Source organism: Triticum dicoccoides, chromosome 5B (genome assembly GCF_002162155.2).
Source record: "Triticum dicoccoides isolate Atlit2015 ecotype Zavitan chromosome 5B, WEW_v2.0, whole genome shotgun sequence".
NCBI lineage: Eukaryota > Viridiplantae > Streptophyta > Magnoliopsida > Poales > Poaceae > Triticum > Triticum dicoccoides.
In genome coordinates this window covers 648,215,256-648,228,473 of record NC_041389.1, presented here as the reverse complement: position 1 = coordinate 648,228,473, position 13,218 = coordinate 648,215,256, and the positions used below count along the sequence as shown (strand labels likewise).

At 47.1% G+C, this 13,218-nt stretch overlaps 1 protein-coding gene across 1 annotated transcript; it reads right to left on the bottom strand.

The window, feature by feature from the left end:
- Positions 1–3,917: 3,917 nt before the first annotated feature.
- Positions 3,918–5,434, bottom strand: LOC119312313. Its single transcript, XM_037588039.1, has 2 exons — positions 4,318–5,434; positions 3,918–4,172 (listed from the first exon to the last, which is right to left on the bottom strand). Exons 1-2 carry the CDS (start codon positions 5,399–5,401, stop codon positions 4,138–4,140), a joined length of 1,119 nt encoding a protein of 372 aa, XP_037443936.1. The 5' UTR covers positions 5,402–5,434; the 3' UTR covers positions 3,918–4,137.
- Between the last annotated feature and the right edge of the window lie 7,784 nt (positions 5,435–13,218).

Sequence of the window (13,218 nt, the reverse complement as noted above, 5' to 3'; positions counted from 1 at the left end):
GAGACGCGAGGCGGAGCGGTGGATTTGGCGGAGGAATAGGCGGCGGAGGAGCAACAGCGGAGGGGACGAGGGGCGTGGGGGCGGAGGAGATGAAACCAGCGATAAAGAGGTCGCGTGCGTGAGTTCTCCAACGAGGCAGAGGATCGATGCGTTTTCACCCTGTTTTTTTTTCTCTTTCTATCGTCACAGTAAAAAAAAGTCCACGTCGACCCAACGAGGGAGCGCCCCTTGCGCGACTCTTATTGTGTTTTATTGTGCGACATCCTCAAGTTATGCATGTACACATAAGTTATAGTTTTGAATTAATATATCCATGCAGACCATGCCACCTCATCAAGCATTGGATGTCTTTTTTCGCGGGGAATCACATCATGGGAGTCGCAAGTTAATTTCTTTGCATTAATTGTTGTATGGTCATGGACGGTATATGTGTTGGAAGCTTGAAGAAAAAGATATAATGCATGCTTTACATGTGCGTTAAAGATGACGTCAACATCATGTTGAGTTCAACATAAATGGTTTTCTCTTTTTAGACATCATTTTTTCCGCATAGTTGGTAGGTTTATTGTTTCTAAAATGCAAACCAAGAGCTCTCTTACATTTGCTTTTAACATTAGTTTTAGTTGCCTATAAACACCTATTGGTGCATTTGTTTCAACACGGCTCCCACTCGCAATGTGCAGGGCATCATCTAGTATCAATAAAACATTGTCTCCAATTCTTCATTCTATGTGAACAATTTTCTTCGCGACATAGAATTTTTCTTCATAATAAAAATACTTCTTCATTCGAGGGTAACATCTTTGCCTACATTGTATTGAAAAAGAGGCTAATGTAAGGCAGATAGTATAGACGCACCTTGGCAAAAACCGATCCATCAGCAGGTTGACTCCTCCCCAAGAAAAGTCTAGGATTTCCCCGCCTCTCGCCGGCACCACCGCCTGTCCGCCTCGTCACCAGTGGCCTTAGAGTCATGGCAGCACGGTGGATCTCGGCCCTTGTCGGCGGGAGGGCTCTGTTTTTAGTTGTTTCTTCCCGTTTTGTTAGGGGTCCTGCTCAGGAAGGCGAGACGGTGGCGGCTCCCTGGAGATGGAATAAGGTCCTCCCTGACTAGCCCCCGTCTCGATGGTGTATCTAGCATCATCGGTGGGCGTGTGGAGGTGTGTCTCCGGCGGATCTATCCTTGGTGGATTTGCTCGGATCTGGTCGTAGTTCGTCTATGTTCATGTGTTTTTAGGTTGGATCCTTCCGGTCTACGCTACTCTTCATTGAAGGTTGTTGTTCTGTTGCGCTAGTCGTATGGGGCCTTAGCACGACAACTTCCCGGCTGTCTACTACAACAAGGTTTGCCCGGCTCCGGCGAAGGAGGGGCAATGATGGCGGCGTGCGTTCGGCTCGCTTCAGTGCGTGCAGTCGTCGCTAGGTGATCTATGGATCTGAATGTAATTTTTATTATTTCTGGTATTCGTTGTACTTCCATGATTGAAGATGAATAGATTGAAAGTTTTCTCGCAAAAAGAAAAATAGAAAAAGCAACAGAGGAAAAAAAATTCACACAACCGTGGTCTGTCCTATGTCGGGTCGAACCAATCCGCCTTTGCCACGTACCAATCTGAAGGAAAATGCCCGATGAGAGCACTGACAGCGGAACAAAGTTTCTTCAACCATTACGCATCCAATGCATCGCATACTCTTCAAAACAGCTTGAGCTGCCAACCTTCCATAGGGAGGAACTTTTTTCTCATGGAAAGTTAAGTTCAGGGAGATATCAGGTTATAGTCATCTCGTGCATTTTCTCAGGGAAGACATTTACAAATTACAACACTCAAAAGGAATGTTTTTCCTTTGTGACATAGTAAAAGCTAATGGTTTACTACAATTTTACATAAAAGCTTATCCTAAAACAAGGGCGTGCTCTTCTCTTTCAGTGAAGCGAAGAAAAGATGACGCGGCGTAGTTCTTCAGTCTCCACGTTTACGCGCGAACAGGTCCAAGCAGTCTTCATGGGAGCTGCCCAGTCCCCGATATTTCAAGGATGTTCTGATCACAAATTCACAGTTAGCTCAGCCCTAGATGATATGCTGCTTTCATATCATGTGGTTTGACCTCAAAGGACCTTGATATAATGCCAAAATAAATTTGATTTCAATAATTTCTCCTGCAATGTCAAGAAATAGAGCTGAGGGAAACATCTCACTGTGCAATGTAATGAAAAACTGATGAGAGGGGAATATTTTTGGTCTAATCTTCAGCCCTATTAATATTTTTTTGTCTGATCAAGCATGCCATTAACACTAACTATTGCATCAAGATTAGGAACCAATTAAAGAATATATTACTGCCCAAAGTGAGTTGTTCTGTACATTGTTGAGCTACCCAACTTAAAATAGAACAACTCAAGGCATCACAAAGATAGCAAGAATAGATATCAAGGTCAGAAAACAATTCAAAGGGATATATTACTGACCAAAGTGACTTGCTGTCTACTTGGTTGAACTATGCAAATTAAAATAATCTTTATTGTTACAAACAAACTTAAAATAAAGCAATTCAAGGCTTAACAAGATAGCAACAATAGCACGCCTAAGTCAATTATCAGCAAGGATGAACTTGATCTGGAATCATCAGCGAGGATGAGTTTGGGCTTTGCAGGCACTTCTTCGTTCTGGACACATGTCGCTTGCTCAATTCATTTTGCTCAGTAGCTGATTCAGCTGCTGAAGTCTGACACTAGCTAGAGGCTCTTTGCTAATTGCCTATACATGTGTCAATTTTTTTAAACCAAGGAACTTACAGGTTTCCCCGCAAAAAAAAAAGAGGAACTAACAGGTTGCTGATCACTTGTATGCCGGATGTTCTTATATATATTAGATGTTATGAGTCAATCATTTTGTCCATTCAAATCATCTTCCTGCCATGCTGGTGTTGTCATATATCTGAAGATCACAAAATGACTGAAAAGGTCTTTTTCCAATTGAAGCACAGAAGCAACATGTTAAACATTGTTCCATCTATAACCCAATGCAAAGACACGCGGTAATCTCACATCAATCGTTACTACCACCTCCCCCTTGCTCCAGAAGCCCTTGCTTGAACAACTTAAGCTGCTTCCATTCCTGGAGTCTTCGCACAACATCAGGTTCACGAAAAGTTCACAGGCTGAATATCATACGGAAACCAATATTCAATGAAAACTTCATGAAAACCATATTTTAAAGTTTCAAAAAAATCTGAAAAAAAAATGTGGGATGTTAAGAAGGTGATGTTTTATTGCTACACAAAATTGCAAGTTGGAAAACATTACGAGATATGAGCTATGAAAAAGACAAATTCAGCCCTGAATAGTGACATTACTATTTGTCACTATTCAACGCTGATTTTGACTTTTTCATAGCTCATCTTGTAATGTGTTTCAACTTGAAATTTTGTGTGGCAATAAAACATCATCCTCTTAACATCCCAAATTTTTTTCAAATTTTTTTGAAACTTCAAAACATCTTTTTCTCGTGGTTTTCACCGGTTTCCACCGAATGTTGGTTTCCGTATGATATTCAACGCCACATGACAATGCGGTGGTAAAAATCAAACAGCAACGATGGGTTTGGGCTTAGATTAGGCGTCATTCCTTCATTCTCTACCAATGTAGTTGATTCAGCTGCTGATGCTAATCCAGTGCTAGAGGCTCATTGCTAGATATCTTTGTATGTTTGGGATTTCTATTGTCTGTGTCCTAGGAACTGACACAGACAATATATGTCGTACTCGGCAGGGTTAAGGACATGAGTGCTTAGACATCAAATGAACTCGAGTCACCTTTCCCGAAGAAGAGAGACACAGACATGTCAAGAATGGAAAAAAAAGATCTTGAAGACCTGGTGTTTTTCCTTGATCAAGCTAAAGCCTGCTTAGAAATTAAGTGCGGAAGCAGTAACTTCTTAAATAAAGTTCCTCCAAACTGCAAGTACAGAAGGCAGAAGGCAACAACCTGTTAAACAAAGTTCCATGAACTAAGACCAACACCAACAGCAACCTTACAGATCCAAAGCCACACTTTGTGCCATCTATCCATATCTAACATCACTATTACCATCTCGTTAATCCAGCAACTCGAGCTTGCCAAGCACTTGAAACACCAGCTCATTGCCCCTGGCTTGTAGAAGCTGCTTCCATTGCTGCAGAAATGCAATAATTTAGGAAATATACCATCATGTGATGTGTACAAAGGAGTGCCAAGTGCCATATTTTGACTGCATGTTGCCAAGTGTCACTGACAGATTGTAACAAAGGAGTGCACAGGGTTATATAGATGCAGGTTACCTGGGATGTAGAAGCTCATGAAGGGAAAGAATAGTCTGCCAGGATCAGACACCTTGCTGACTCGCCCTGTCTTGAGATCGACCATGTAGGAACCAACACTTGTGGTAATAAAAATGATCAGTGTGCCCTCCGCGAAGCCACTCACCCAAGGACACCGAAACTCATAGACCGCACCTCCAAATGTTGGGATATATTCAGTTGTTTCGAAACTTCTGATCGAGAGGTTGTCATGAGGGAGTAGCATCTTAAGATCAATTACCCTGAGTGTTGTCCATCCCATGGCTCCCTCGGGTCCGGCCTCCCTCGACCAGAGTGTTAGATTTGTAACATCCACCACAGCAGCGAATCCCAGCCTACCGTCCTCCGCTGTCATGAGAATCCCATAGCGATCGATTGGCTTCTCGAACAATGACAGGCGGAGCGTACCAAGTTGGCACTCCATGATGCGACCACCATTGAAGTAGAGAGCGTCGCCCAAAAGGACGCTAGACTCACCAAAGTCATTGGTAAATTTGACATTGGGGTGATGAAGAGAATTGAGGTTGCTCCACATGCGAGTCTCGGATGAGTAGAGCCAGCCCAATGAGACTTTTCTCTTTTTGGTCACGACGAAGGCCACAAAGAAATGGCCGTCTTGGCAACTGTGGTGGTCGCAGCCTTGTACGGCGCAGAGCACCGCCGCACTGCACTTGGTCCAGTCGTCATGGGGCCAGGGCACGCGGCGCTGGTGGCCCGTCACAGGGTCCAACACGATGAGGTCAAGGGTGCTCTCGTCGTTGGCGATGTGGGCGAAGAGGGCGCGGCCGTGGCGGCAGTCCATGGCAAACCAGTCGGGGAGGCCGGAATGGGCGGGGAGGAGGGCGGAGGTGGGGACGAAGCGGACGCGCTGATGGAAGAGTCCCAGGATGGGAGGCGTTCCGTGGAACTCGCAGTAGCGGCGGCGAAAGCGCCGGCCGGCGAGGATGCGGCGCCAGGGCTTGCAGACGGCGGAGGCGTGCACGAGGCATGCGGGCTCGTCCGGCGGAATGCGGAGGAGCACCTCCTCGACGAGCTCGTCCAGCAGCACCGGCGGCGGCGGCGGCATGGTGCGGCGGCGGACGCGAGGGTTTCGGGTGGGGAAAAGTGGAGGGCCGGTCGAGTGTGTGTGCGCGCGCGTGCTGATTAGCAGAGTGGACTGCCGGTCCGGTTCAGCCAGCTTGAGACTTGAGTTGCCTCATCAAGTTTAAAAAGAAAAGGAAAAAAGAGAGGCTTGAAGTAGAAAACATATTGTACCATGAATACTGTTGGAGTATATACGAATAATAAATGTATAAAGTCGGCAAAACAGCGTTTTTTTAGGAAGAAAAAACGTTGCATCTTGTTGTTAACTAAGGATTTCACATTCACTCGCGATTTATTCTAGGCCATGCGGCATATTTTGTGGTAGTGCGCTAGAAAAAACGTATTCATGGTGGTGGAACCATTTTTTCGTATGCCGCGCACATTTTCCTCATGATATGGAAACTCTATTTTGATTTAATTGAAATAATTTCTCGTGTGATGGAACACTTTCTCTTATCTATAAAATGTTAAGTCCATGCTATGTAAATGACTTTTCCATGGGATGGATTTTTTTTTCGCTCTGTATAACATAAATACTTTTAGAACTCTATAAGGGAGACATCTCCTCGTGGTACAATGTAATAAAAACTCATTAGAGGGAAATATTGTTGGTCTAATCTTCATCCCTATTAATTTGTTTGTGGTGTAATTAAGCATGCCATTTAACACTAAGTCTTGTATCAAGATCAGGAAACAATTCAAAAGAATATATTACTGACCAAAATTAGTAGGGTTGTACCTAATTAAACTAACCATTTAAAAATAAAACCTCTGTTGTTACAAATAAACTTAAAATAAAACAACTCAAGGCTTCACAAGGTAGCAGACCCAAGTTTTTTTTAACATCAGTACAGACACAAGCGCTCATATACACGCGCATACACCCACCCCTATGAACGCGCACACGCACACCCTACCCCTATGAGCACCTCCGAAAGACTGAGCCGACATATCATCTTGAGATTTACAAAGTCATTGTAGGCGCCTCGTCGTCGACAGGAACGTCTCCTCCCACTGAATGCGCATCACCGGAAATCCTAAAATAAATCCAGGAATAAATGCGAGCACCAGGATTTGAACCTTGGTGGGCTGGGGATACCACAGTCTCTCTAACTATCCAACCACAGGTTGGTTCGCATAGCAGACCTAAGTTAGCTAATGTATAAATTGATATATCCACACCGTCTACGTGAAAACCTACCAGTAAAACTAGAACAATATGAAAAGATTATACAAATCATACTCCTTCCGTTCCTAAACATAAGCAATACGTACTATAAATCGAAAAAAAGCTTTCGTCCCGTTTTATATATAAAGCAAAGACCGACCACAACTCAGATATAAACGCACGCCACCACAACACACATACACACCCAAGGCTGAATATATAGGCACTGAGCGCAGCAACACTACCCCTAGTACTACAAGAGTAACCGGAGTCCTCAACCGTGAACACGCCACCAAGAAGAGATGAAGCCGCATAAGACGAACCGTGTGCTCCGAGGCGGTGCCTTCAAGAAGGTTATGACACCAGAGCACCACCGCCGCCCGACCCGAGGATCAGAGTTTCCCCTGGAAGAACACGACGGGCAATGAGAGCCGCGACGACGCCTTCAAGAAGGGAACGAGCTTCGCCGCCACTAGTCCGTCCGAAGATAGGTCAGGTTCACCCGGCCAACACTCACCACCACCGAACGCCACACCCCGACGACCATGCCACTCACACGAGCATGGCCACCGGGCAGCACCTAACCACGAGCTCTGCCCATGAGTACCACGGAACCACCACCAGGGCCACCGCCCTGGCATCCAAGACCTTGAGACCACCTCACTCGAGACCCACTGCTACCCAGCCATAGATACGAGCGGAAAGGACCTGTCTTTCGCACCCCCTGGGTAACCCCCAACGAAACCCAATAGGCCGGCCAAAACTGGCCTTGATCGACCCGTCCCGCGGCATCGGGCGCGAGACGAGCTCGGTCCTGCTGCCGGGCGCGGGACGAGCTCGGTCCTGCTGCCGAGCGCTAGATGAGCGGTGGACCGTAGTCGGGGAAGGGACGAACCCTCGATGGAGGTAGCAACCAAACGACAAGGAGAGGGACTGAAGGTCGAAACGGGCCGCCTACAGACGAACCGATGCCGGAAAGCCAGCCGCCGCCCCATCTGGCCCACCGAGCTGCAGTGACGCCAGCACGGCGAATGGAAGACTCCACACCGAGAGAGCCAAGCTACCACGCCGCCCCCATCCACAGCTGGAGCAACATCCACGCTGGGTCGATGCCCCAACCCACGCCACCCGCCCACCAGTCATCGGCAAAGCGGACGCGCACCACCACCACCACAACACCAGCGCCACCATGCCCTAGCCAGGTCCAGCTGGAGCCCCACCACCCCACCTGAGTAGACGGACACCAACTGCAACGCCACCACCTAAAAAAGGCCATGGGCCTCACCTGCCACCGCCAACCACCACACCGTCCAGATTTGGGCAGGAGGCCAGATCCGCCACCAGCACATCCCAGGACGTCGAATCCCCACGGGTCACGGCGGAGAGGAAGGAGGCAGCACCGCCGACCACTAGAATGCCAGGAGGAGGGGGCAGGAGCAGGGGCAAGGCGCCCCGCGGCAGCCACCATCTGCACGCGGCAGGGAGCAGCCCCGCCGCCACCAGCGCCACGCGGCCTTAGGCGAGGGGGTCGGGGAGGTGGCACTAGGGTTCCTCCCTAGGGCGCCCGCGGGAGCGCCTCGGGGAGTGAGGGGTCTCACTCGTGGTTTTCTCAGACAACACCATAGGGACTATATACGGATGTATATAGACATATTTTAGAGTGTAGATTCACTCATTTTGCTCCCTATATATTTTGCTCCGTATATTGTCCATATTGAAATCTCTAAAATGTCTTATATTTAGAAACGGAGGGGGTAGATCTCAGAAATATAATATATAACATGCACAGATATCAGGATTTTGCAGGTTTACAAGATAAAGGTTTAGTATTACAAGTCTGCTTCGGATTGGCCATAAAGGAGTATAGTTGGACAACAAATTATGATGCATTTAGGGCATGTTTGGTTACCTGCATATGGCTCAGCCTGGCCCGCGCGGGATGAAAGAGGCCCGTTTGGTTGCCTACGTTTACTGTGCGGCCCGCTTGGCACGAAACTTAAAGCAGCTCCAGGCCAAGCCCAGGGGAAATGCCTGAATTGGCAGTAGCTCGCGAGCCTGGCTAGGGAGACGTAGGGGAGGGCAACGCGCTTCTCTCCTCGTGCGACCAGGGAGATGGCGTGAGCTTGCCTGCGTCGTCGAAAAATCAGCGGGAGGATTTTGGCTCACTTCCCGCCGAGTCCGCCCTCTTTAGCCCCCTCCCTCACCGCCCCAACTCCCGCCACCATCCCCCCCTTTCGAGATTTCCCTCCGACGCGCATCGGCACCGACGAGCAGGTAAGCGGCGCATCTTAATCGGCCAGCGGTCCAAGGCGTCGGCGGTCCTTCACTGGACGACGGTGATCTTCTACGACTGTTCCCCTCCCGTCCTCGAGCTGTAGCCATGGCCTCTGTGAGTTAAACCTCCCTTTCTCTCTGTTCCTTCTAGCTAGATCTGAGCTGCAGCTAGGGTTGATGTAGATGCATGGTTGATTAGTGCTCTGATCTGTGAGCTCATATGGTTGATTGCTATGCTGCGGTTGCAATTTGTGGTAGGGTTAGATGTTCAAGCATGAGGTAGGCTAGATTAGTAGTAGAGTTTGAAGTTGAACCTTGTGCTTGTGTTGATTCCTGCTTAGATCTCTGATTTATAGCTATTGGTGGTCTATTTGTAGCATGTTGTTTGTTGTAGATGTATTTTCCTGCTCATAGATTATCCGGTATGCTTAGTATGATAGCGATGAACCATGTGCTTAGTATGATAATGATGAAGCATGTGCTTGGTATGATAGTGATGAACCATGTACATGTATGCTCCTGCTTTCATGAGTTGTCTAGTATGTTGTGTGCTATGCTTACTGTCAATGCGTGCTACGATTGTAGGACATGATGACATAGACGCAAGATCTTAGTCAGGCCATTTTCCTGTCCGACAGCCAGTTTGCTCCATCGTTTGTCGAGGACTCGCAGCCTATGTCTGAGATGGCACCTGATTCAGAGGTGTTCGCGTCTGATTCTGTCTATGTGCCAGTAGTGCTCGTTGATCAAACTTCTCCTGCTGTTATTGCTGACGCTGCACTCAAGGTAGCAATAGCAAAGGCAAACAAGGATGGTAGGTCGAACAACATGAAGTGGCAGTCGTTCATGGCCACATTCGTGTTGAACAAGATGTGTGAGCTCATCTCTAGTGGATTTAGGACTAAAAAGGGCTTCAAGGAGGTGCACTTGAACACCGTTGCGAAGCAGGTGTTCGAGTTCAGTGGGAAGGAGGTGTCCGCTACCCAGGTGTACAACCACCTGAGGAAGTGGAGAGGTCGATGGATCCAAGTGTCCAAGCTGAGAGACCTTAGCAGCGCCTCATGGGACGAGAACACTTGCTCCATAGTTCTAGAGGCAGAGCACTACGTCGTCCATGTCGCGATTAGCTCACAACCCTCTTCCTTTTCATACTGTCCACCATTACCTACTCCTAATCACAACTAACAACACTTGTGTTTCATTCTTAGGACCACCCAAGGGACGCTGAGTTTTTTAAGACACCCATACAGAACTAGAATCAGATGCAGCACATCTTCTCCTTCGGGCTGGCAACTGGGAAGCATGCCACATGGGCTCGGGGGAGCCTCTTGGTTCTCCCATGCCAGACTTCCCTAGGACCCCGGACTTCGAGGTCCTTGATGGCCCTGACAAGCCCGCCGAGAAGCCCTTCGATAAGCCATTTGACCCCGTCCATGATAGGAAGAGGAAGAGAGGAGGCCTGATGGAGGAGGATATCAATGTCTTTTGTAGCATGACTGAGGCGGTGAAGGAGGTGGCAACAACCATCAGTGAGTGCAAGTCCCTCAACGTCCACCCTGACCTGTATGGTGCTGTCATGACCCAGGGTGGCTTCAGCGACGAGGCTCTCATGACAGCTCTCAGCCACCTGCTTGACAACAAGGCCCAAGGTGTTGGGTTCGTTGCAGGGTGTTGGGTTCGTTGCCATGGCAGACGCTCACATGATGTTGTGGCTCAGGAGCTGGCTGGGCAAGCACTACTACTAGAGTAGTGATGTGAGCGTGCATGATCCCCGACGGCGATGGCGATGGCAATGACGACGACGATGACGATGACGACGTACATTTTGTGTAGCTAGGGCTGGAAAACTATTTGATGGTCTGTATATTTTGGTGAGGTGGTACATACTAACCCCTTACGATGATGGTGAACTTGCGGTGGTAGGACGACACCCTCTTTTGGATGTGGTTGTAGGATAACACCATGGTAGTGTTAGGTAAAACTTGCTATGCCGTATGATCATGCATGCTTTACTTCTTCTCTTTCCATTGTTGTTTGTGTGCTACTTTGCTTGCTACTTGTGTGCTTCATTGGTTTGCTGCTTCAACTCTTGCTCTTGTGCATTGCTAGGGCAAGTGGTATGTTGTGTTCATCGGTAAGGCTCCAGGGGTTTACAGTTCATGGGAAGAAGCCAGTGCACAAGTGGCATCGTATAGCAACAACAGCCATAGAGGGTTCAAGACTAGGCAGGTAGCAGAACAAGTTTACTCCTACTATGTGCGAAAGCACGGAGGCAGCAGTGTTGACAGAGGCAAGGTTGGAGGTGTCAAAGTGGAAGGTGCTAAGGTGGATCGTCAGTTTGGGTTGAAGCTGAAGAACTTCATCATCTTCGCCCAGTTCATCGCCATTGATGTGATGTGGCATTGGTGTGCTAGGTGTGATCATTGTGGGTAAGCTCACCAACTAGGGTACAAGGTAAGCACATCATGCGCGCCGTATGCAACCAAACACCTTGTCCATGTGCCGCTTGGGCCAATGCAGGCAACCAAACAAAGTGCACTTGCGCATTACCTAATGCAGGGACCCTAGATGCAGGCAACCAAACAACTTGTAAATGGCACATTAGGGCATGTTTTTGCTCAACTAGGCTGGGTTGAGAAGTGTATGCAATGCAGGAACTGTTCACAACTTGAACCAAACACGCCCTTATAGTACACGATAAACATGTTCACTTGTTAGCACGCACCCCGCCCACAAAATATAATATTTGCGCACAAACCTAAGATTTTTGACCAACACTAGAAAGAACCATTTTTTGCCTGCAAATGTGCACAATGCTACTCCTTCATTTGGTCATATGCCTTCGAGATTATGTTAGCCCATGCATGTCGATTTAATCATGCTGCTAAGTCTAGCTGGTCGATCGAGCATACAATTAATAGAGAGAAATTTTCTCTAGATCAGGTCACTCCACAGCACAAGGAGATAACTCTGCTAAACGAATGTATCTTTTACTTCCTTTCTTTAGTTAAATATTAGTTGTGCTGGAAGGTAATAGAATTGGTGAATTAGTGCGATCCTAAGAAAAAAACCGTCCCTACAATATTTGACCAAATAAAGTAGCTTGGTCAATCTTGACGAATGCATAATTCTGGCAACTGCACTTTCATATCTATCTAATGCAATCGACGAAATGACCCTACGCAACAAACAAGTATAAATATTTCAGCACCACTAATTTGTTTAATTTTCTATTCTCCATTCAAATACGGGAATTATCTCTCGAATCAAAAAGCTAGTGGCTGCTTGGACATTTTTCTCCCCCAAGGTAGTTCCAGCAACGTAACTATAAAGGCATTCATAGTCAATTCAGATTTTGTGCATTATGAAGTTGGTTAGAGGTATGATGCTCGGTGCGATTATTCCCACTGTCCTTATGACCTGACAGGGATGAAGAAGGGTGGAGAAATTGTGTTTACAAATACTGAGGCATGCCAAATACTACTAAATAAGGATACTCTAAATCTAGCCTGGGTTCTTCGAAAAGAAGATCTGGCCTGGCTACAGGTAGCCTTTAGCTTCTTGCATGTCAAAAGGAATGTTTTCCCTTTGGCAACATTGGTGGTTCAGTGCCATTGTAGATAAAAGCTTATCCTAAACCAAGGTGTTGTAGATGTTATGCGTCAAACATTTCAAATCATCTTCACGCCATGCTGGTATTGCCATATTTCTGAAAATCACAAAAGGGCTGAAAAATTCTTTACAAATTGCAAACACAAAAGCAAGAACGTCTTAAACTTAGTTCCATCTATATGCAAAGACACGCGGCAATCTCACAGATTCAAAGCGACACTTGTGCCATAACTAACATCATTAATTATTACCACCTACCACTTGATCCAGAAGCCCTTGCTCCTGCAACTTGAGCTTGAAAAACACTTGAATACCAAACTCATCACCCCTGGGCCGGAGAAGCTGCATCCGTTGCTGCAGAAGTGCAGGAATTTTGAAAATATTATCATAATGCGTATGTTTACTTGCTAAGTTCTGTGTTTTGAGTTCATGTTGCTAAAATGCCACTAACATGTTGCTAATACCTGGGAAACGATTCTGTGCCATGACGGGTTACCTTCCTCGCTCGCCCTAACTTGAGGTCCACCATGTAGGAATCAACACTTGTGCACACAAAGATGACTTGGGTGCCTTCCGCGAAGCCACTAATCTCTAACCCATCGGGCGGCAACCTCCTATATTTTGTTGGGATCGTGAGGGCATAAGCATCAAAACGGGTTGGGATTGAGAGGGCACCATCAGGGAGTAGCTTATTAAGATCAATTACCCTGAGCTTTGTCCATCCGATGGCACCCTCCAGTCCGGCC